At 42.1% G+C, this 8,229-nt stretch overlaps 1 protein-coding gene across 1 annotated transcript; it reads right to left on the bottom strand.

Annotated features, from left to right (window-relative positions):
• Positions 1-974: 974 nt before the first annotated feature.
• LOC139740791 (POU domain, class 3, transcription factor 4-like) lies at positions 975-2,366 on the bottom strand. The gene has a single exon (XM_071651364.1). It carries the CDS (start codon positions 2,364-2,366, stop codon positions 975-977), a length of 1,392 nt encoding a protein of 463 aa, XP_071507465.1.
• Positions 2,367-8,229: the final 5,863 nt, after the last annotated feature.

Raw genomic sequence — 8,229 nt, 5'->3', positions numbered from 1 at the left:
TCGCCCTCTAAACACTGTGCACAATGCTCCCCGCGCACATTAGGCCTGCCTGTCAAATCCACCACTTTTCAGTTTCCCGCTTCTCTCGGCCACAAAAAATCAGAGTACTGCCAATGCTAATCTTTTAGCACACATAGGGGGGCTCTGGTAAAAAGCACTGGAAAAACGAGCAATGTTTAATAGTATAGTGTGCAAGCAGGGCTACTATATTCCCTCGTAACACTTCCACCATCCATTTCGACGATTTGCATCGCTAATTGGCAAGTTAATTGAGTTGTGCAGGAAAGCTGCCACGGTAAGCTTTAAAGTGTAGAACGCAATCTAACAGATATTAGAAAACAAGGTGATTGCTAGCACATCATATCGTACTTTTAACATACTCTCCTTCCCTCTGTCACGTTCAATACTTAATATATTTCAAATACAAATTTGTAGAAAGCAATTAAGCAATAAATAAGGATAAAGCTTGAATGATGTCATAGAATTAATAAAACCTTTCCCAGAGCAATGGTAAGCACACTTCCCGCTCAAGCAAATGAAGTAAATAAATACATGTCAAGTCATAACATGGGAAATAATATCACAAATCATGTAGAAAGAAAAGAGCATTTCACAAAAATGTCCCAAGTTTTTGATCTCTCTTTTTTTTTAACGAGGGTCGTTTTCCTGAGTCGAAGCGATCAAATAACAAGGTTCTTTTCTTTACAGACAAGACCGAAGAGTTCCCCTCTGCCGAGTAAAGTGATTGACTGTATTTACACACTAGGCTCAAAGTGGAATGTTTCATAAAAGAGAAGCTCCCTCACCTACGTTTGGTTCGGGTCGCGTCGAAACGGTTCGGTAGGGCTCAGACTCTATAGCCATAACAGGTAGGCAGGTGGGCGTTTCCCCGTTCCCCTTGGCTGGCTCCTCAGTCTGTCCCTCTTCAACTCATTCTCGTCCTCGATGGGGGACGATGGGGAGATTGGGATGGGTCACTGCACGGGTTGTGCCTGATGTTGACTATGCGGTGTCAGCGCCGAGCTGATCGGTGAGTGGACGGCGGGAGGTGAGACGGACGCCGGTGGGCCGTGGATGGGCGACGACCCCGGTCTTACGAGCGAGTGCGACGAGAGGCTCGTAATTACGGGCTGATGATGGTGGAGGCCCGAGGCCGTGGAGTGCGGGAGAACGTGTTCACCTGTCGCCGCTTGCCCGGCAGGGGGAGAGTCCGCGTTCTGTATTGCACCTGAAACCCCCATGCCGTTTAGAGGCGGGGTCATTCGCTTTTCCTTTTGTCGACGATTACAAAACCAAACTCGCACCACTTCCTTCTCAAGCTGGAGTCCGTCGGCGAGCGAAGAGATCTCCTGAGCCGACGGCTTCGGCTGCTTGAGAAACGCGTTTTCGAGGGCGCCTTTGATAGTGACTTCAATGCTGGTGCGCTTCTTTCTCTTCCGACCTTGCGCAGCAATTTTATCGAGACTCGTCGGTGAGCCCGACGTCGAGTCGGCCTCTTCTAACCACTTGCCAAGCAGGGGCTTAAGTTTGCACATATTTTTGAAGCTGAGCTGCAAAGCTTCGAATCGACAAATCGTTGTTTGACTAAACACATTACCGTACAACGTGCCGAGGGCAAGTCCCACGTCCGCTTGCGTGTAGCCCAGTTTGATGCGTCGTTGTTTAAATGTCTTGGCAAAGTTCTCGAGATCGTCTGATGAAGGAGCGTCATCCTCAACCACAGTTTCGGGACCGTTGTGACTGACCAGTTGACCCGAGCCAGACCCAATGATGCCACGCATAGGTCCATTTTGTCCGAACTGTTGGGCACAGCTCATCATTCCGTTCATTGCACCATATGTGTACATGGGGTGTGCGGCCGTGGGGGTGTGGCCCAGTGGCCCACTGCCACTCGACGTCGTCATCGGCATCGTCATCGACATCGGCATGGCCATATGAGCGTTTCCCGTGTTCCATGTCGTCGCCGGCTGGACGTGCGAGTGACTCGTACGATGAAGCTCGTTGATCTCATCTCGAGTTTGTCCCAAGTTCGGCTTCACGTCCTGTCCGTGCCCTAATAGATGGGCGGGCACACCAGCCCAGTGGCTTGTTGGGTCTCCATGCGGTGGAGCGCTGAGTCCCGTCACCCACTGCGCCCCGTGGTGCGCCAGCGGGAGTCCGTTGCCTGCCCCTTGCTGCTGCAAAAACTCGTTTCCCAATTTCTGATACATGACGTTCACCTGCCCGGACTGCATACTGTTATCGCACAGGCTCGTGATATTATGGGGTATGTGCTCTGCAGAGGACACAAGTAGCGAAGTGTTGGAAGCCGCTGTGACGTCCGTAGATAAGCTAACTGGATAGGGGCTAGGAATAGCGGACTCCATCCTACACTCGCACTGATCTGAATTGCAAAACAACCAGGGTCGCATGTATACTTAAACCTCCTCTTGCTCCGTATTGCCTTCGTCTTACACTTGAGCGAGTCGGGACTCGGTGCGCACGTTGTGCCTCGCTCGTCGCTCTGTTTTTCCCCTCCCTACAACACGTTGAATTCGCATGGCTTCCATACGCCTGCGTCGAATGGATTAAAGGACTGCACAATGGCAAGGGGTGTGGCTTCGCCTAGGCAAAGCTGCCTCATTGGCGCCTCGGTAGAGTGTTAACGAAACATCATAATAGGAGGGCGTGGCTATCCATCATTGGCTTTATTTTCTCTTTGCATTGATTACTATTCTACTTTGGATTTTTGATTTGTTGATATTTACCTCAATTTATTGCGACCTTCGGTGCCCGAAATACGTAAATTAATCAAAGGGATGTTCGATTACGGAAGAAGTTTACAATAATACTGCTAGCAATGCTTCCCAACAAACGCCTTTTTTTCATATCGTCACTTTCTCTTTCTGGATTACTGGCATTTTAAAGTAAACAAGTTAAAATAACATACTGTGAAGCGGTTTTACTGCCGAGACTTAAAAACTGTCAATGAGCTATTTTGGCAATGGAAAAATGTTTTAGTACTTGTTGATAAAACCAAGCTCTAAATTCTTTCGATAATATCCCTACGCAGTTTTCTATCACACATGACCAAGGTAAACCGACTCATCCATGGTTGTACAAGAGCTTTGGAAAATCTATCCATCCTAAATCTAGTGATTGGCATAATTCATAAGATAGATACACAACAGTACAACTCGTGTTAGCTTCCAGATTATTGTTGACATTGAACAGCACATTATTATGAATATGAGCTGATCAAAATATCCCCGTTACCAGAAAGCTATGGTGTAAGTGAGACATTGAGTTTCAATGATGATTTATTACAGGGTTTTTTTAATGTTGACCTGAAATTGTGACGCTGTCACTAGTGTACAGAACGGATTGTAAGCATTTCCATTCACTCGCTTATGCTAACAACAGTCATTTTGCACCTTGCTTAAATAACATTTGGTTCTTGATACATCCATGCAGATAGATTCATCTAGATTTGTCAGATGAAATGCTAATTATTTGCATTTTTCGGGTTGTGCAAGCATTACTGCCAGTGCTGGCAATGTTACGCTTTTGTTTACGTTTTGCTCTTTACGCCATTGAAGTGCCAGCTTAGGCGGAGAATCGGAATGCGTGTGGGCCGACACACCGGCGACGGGATACGCTCAGGTCGCTGACGTGCAGCTGGGGTGTTGTGGAATCAGCTTAACAATGCTCTAAATTCTCTGAAGTTCCTCCCGGTAGATGAGAATCCACGGAACCTGTTATAGTTACGTGCAGTTCTATGTCAGTGGAATTTTGACATTGATTGCAGACAACAATAGTTGCTTTGGCAGGCTGTTATTCAGTGGGGAAACGCCAGACAAGTTTTTGAGGCTGTAGCGAGGTTCATTTGGTACAGAAACATGCATAGAATCTCAACACAACTTAATGGCTTTTATGAACAAGAATCATCGACCTCTCAGGTGAACTACCACCCCCCCCCCCCTTAAAAAAAAAAACAACAACAACAAGCAAGCATGCAAGTAAACAAACGAAAAACAGGTTAGAATAGAAACAAAAACTTGAACGTATAGATGCATTTTTAGCAAAAGTTAGCAAGACCCTTGATGATGTGTGTTAGTATCTTAGAAGTCTCCTATAGGACGTGGATGTTCCAAATTCAAACATCAGTCCTAAAAAGGGGGGTGTTCTATCTTTGTCATGTCTGCGCAAAGTGATCAATATGACGTCACTTTCCGTCATCTGTGATAATCACGTACTAAAATTTTGTCATGTCAAAAATCTTGGAGACACCGTCGACTACCACCTGTTAGCACGATGGGGGGGGGGGGGGGGGGGGGGTTCGATTCCCATGTATTGACGACCCTCACACGACCAGTTCTATTGATTAGACCATTAACATTGTATGTAATACTTTTGCATTTTGACACTGAGTCAAACGTAACAAACGCAGCAGCACACAGAAAAGCCCACACGTGTTTTACACAAATAAAAAAAGCCTACACGTGTCTTTTTTTTTGTAATTTTTCTTTAGATTTAACACAACAGACCAATCAATCAAGATAAAGGAGGTAACAAATTTTCTGCTCGCTTTGAGAGTTCTCAGATTTTATTACTAAGACTGGATAGGTTTCCAATGTCTGCACAGGTCAATAAAAGACTTGTAATTGCATGAGTTTTTTAGCATTATGTGTGAAAAAAAAAAATCGTTTTTTGGCCATGACTGATTGGAGCGGTGAGTATTTTGAATATTGGATAATGTTTATTTCAAAGATAAATCTTGTAGTCTTAGATATTACCTAAATCAAGCTTTAGTATACGTTAGCATGTCCCGTATGGGTAATACACACAATCCATACAAGAGTGTACTGTTTGGTAAATAGTCATGACTCAAATCTACGTGGTGAAATACAGTCATCTTCTTCAGATTCATAGGACAGTTTTTAATAATAGTGCTTTTTATTTGTTCTCATTTATTTTGATTTCATTCCTCACATTTATTTTCATCACTTTCCGTTGTATTGGGGATAAAAATTGGATTCAGAATCTTTCTCCCTTGATATCTACTCAGTGTAGCCATTCCAACAATGCAGCATTGTCTGTGTGTATACTTAACAATCAGCATTATTCATCCGCGGCGGTATATTATGATTATCACTTGCTGTTGTATTGGTGGCCGGTGAGGGCGATATTGCATTTCAATCCTCGGTGAATGTGACTGTTCCGGATAAGTTGTTTCTATGTCTGTGGGTCTAGTTACTTCTAGAGTCTTTTAATTTCAACAGTTGATCAACAGTAAGGGCAAAATAATGACTCTAAGTCCCATAGCCATGATTACGCGTATTGCTTGCATTATGTAGATTACGCTAATGATTCTGATATAGCCAAGGCTTATCCACTTCTGCGGTACTCCTCAGTGACCTTTTATATGATTATACTTTTATCTAATGGCATCATCATTGCAGAGTGGTAAACAAACACAAGTACATCGATATGGAATTAAATGCAAAAAGTGCAATGATTAGTGCATCAGAGAATTGGGATTCTTCTCTTCAAAGTATACGTAATGACAATACTGGTATGGATGTGCAGGTAACAAGTATCTTTTGCCATAATGCTACAAAGTACTGTGCTCACTTAACTATTACCCTTTTTGTCATTGCGGAGGAAGACGGACACAAAATATATTTTGCCTCTCCTCAGGAAAATTAATGACGAGACTGGGTGCAGAGGACGTACGTGCTTTTCAAAAAGGTGTTGCGGAAACTCACTTTTATAAGGCATCATAATGTGATGATAACGTCGATGATGATATTGATAATAATAACAATAATAAATATAATAATAATCATCGTCATCATCATCATCATCATCGTCATCATCACCATCATCGTCGTCATCATAATCATATTCATGGTCATAGTCATAGTCATCACCATACTACCACTACTACTACACTACTTCTTCTACTACTACTACTACTACTACTACTACTACTACTACTACTACTACTACTACTACTACTATTACTATGACTACTACTACTACTACTACTACTACTACTACTACTATTACTATGACTACTACTACTACTACTACTACTACTACTACTACTACTACTACTACTACTACTACTACTACTACTACTACTACCAGGGGCCCACTACTAATGATCATAATAAGACGAAGAACATCATGTGACTAGTTATCTACGAAACACTGAAATATTAATGTCATCGAAAGTTTTTTCATGATCTTCTTAGATCTTTTAATGTTTTTTTCAAGAAAAAAAAACAATATTCGACTGTTCTTTAGCTTGAGTAAACCACGTCACACAGAACCATTCAAATCAATGACTTTACCCACCCACCCCTCCCTTTATCACAGAGATGATTTCATTTAAGTTTTAGTTGCGAAGTAGGAGGCCCATAGTTTCTTATCGTAATATTACCATCATTATCATCGCCATCTTTTTTTTTAAACGATTATCGCTATTTCATTGATTATTATGATCAGCCTACAGATTTCATAAGCTTCGCATTAATTACGCTATCATTTTTTTATTTTTACCTGCCCTGTTATTATCATCAGCGGAGTGGTAAATTCTAGGAGAAAAAGCCCGATTCTCCATAGAAGCCACTCTTGTTGCCACTGAGTGCGCTATTCTCTTGTCAAACCAAGGAGGTTCAAGAGAATGGAGTCACAACTCTTATTCCCTGTGAAACCATGTTCGAAGCCGCCACTCAAAAATATTTGAAGTATGTACCAAACTGGAGCTGCCCCACAGATAGGAGGACAATTGATTCATGTGTCATATTGCATAATGACCAGCTATCTTCTAGGAATGATACGTCTTTATGATGGTAATAACTTTTCGCCATCCATACTTATGGAATATGAGCAATACAAAGGGTATAGGCAGGAGATGGGCGGATGGCAATCGCATAGAAATCGATGAAATGAACATCAAGTTTACTGGACATGGGCATGTCCGGGTGCAAATCTGACATATTGATTTATAAAGAACTGTTCTCGAGGATCATTCCATATCAGTTTTATTTGTCGGAATTTAGCGGAAAAGTGTTAAAATCGGCATTCAAAGAGGGTATACTTTCAAACACTTTCACAACTTACCTTTCCGATTTATACTTTTGCAGGTATTTCTGGACGAATTTGACCTTTGTTTTAAATGTTTTATCATAAGGAGAAATGTCATGTTATTTAATGAATAAACAAGCAAAATATACCCGATATAATGTTAGAGTTCAAAATCCTTCTTCTGATTGCCCAGAATAATGGCGGCTTCAAACATCGATCGTCAAAGGTACAAATGCACCTGTGGAATTATTTTGTGCATCCATAGAAATATGACAACTGTTTGAATAACAGTGGCCAGTTGGAACTCCAGCTCTAGAACCTCCTTGGTCAAACTGCGGTCGGGGTAGTATCCGTGAAGGGGGACTAATACAACATGCTTAGCCGTGGTAAGTGTCAGGTGAAGAGAATAAACAATGAACGAGAGAACAAACACGAAGATAGACCAATTTCTCCTCTGAATGTGTCATATCTTACCCCATCTATTTGTCTGTCTGTTTTTCTTTCTCTCTCTCCCACACACACTTTTTTGTCCTCCTCTTTCTTTGTTTCTTATTTCATTCATCTCTCTCTCTTTTCATATTCCTCTTGCCCGATTTCCTTCCCTCTCTCTCCATCTATCATTCTCTCCTTTTTTATCTGTTTTTCTTTCCTTTTCTAATTTGTATTTCTTTCCGTCTTTCTCTTCATTGCGTTTTCCTGTGTGTTTGTTTCTCATATCATTCCATCTCTCATACAATTCAATGCTTCTAAAACCTCCCCTCTCTCCCTATCTCCCTCTCTCTATCCAGCCAAGTTCCTCTCTCCATCTCTTTTTGTCCATGTCTCTTTTTTTTCTCCATCTTTCTCTCCTATTTCTTTCCGTCTATCTGTCATATTTCTCTCTCACACACACTCTATCCTCTCACTGAGTTACAACGCGTTCTCGTCATGTGTTGTCAAACATATTTTTTGTGGGTTTTACGTGCCGATAAAGTAGTGCGCCCTTATGAGAGGAGACCATTTATTTTAGCGAGATATTTCTCACTCATTGAAACTGCCTTCGATGAAATATATCGTCCTGCGCCAGGGGAAAGGCGGGCTTTGGTCAAATATTTGAAGTATGAGTTGTGATTTTATTGATCGAGCTGCGTGCCTGATTTATTATGTACCGGACGC

The sequence above is a fragment of the Diadema antillarum genome, unplaced genomic scaffold (genome assembly GCF_040938485.1).
Source record: "Diadema antillarum isolate AM-2024a unplaced genomic scaffold, OU_Dant_1.0 seq00000883_RagTag, whole genome shotgun sequence".
Classification (NCBI taxonomy): Eukaryota; Metazoa; Echinodermata; class Echinoidea; order Diadematoida; family Diadematidae; genus Diadema; species Diadema antillarum.
This window is presented reverse-complemented; position numbering and strand designations above follow the sequence as displayed.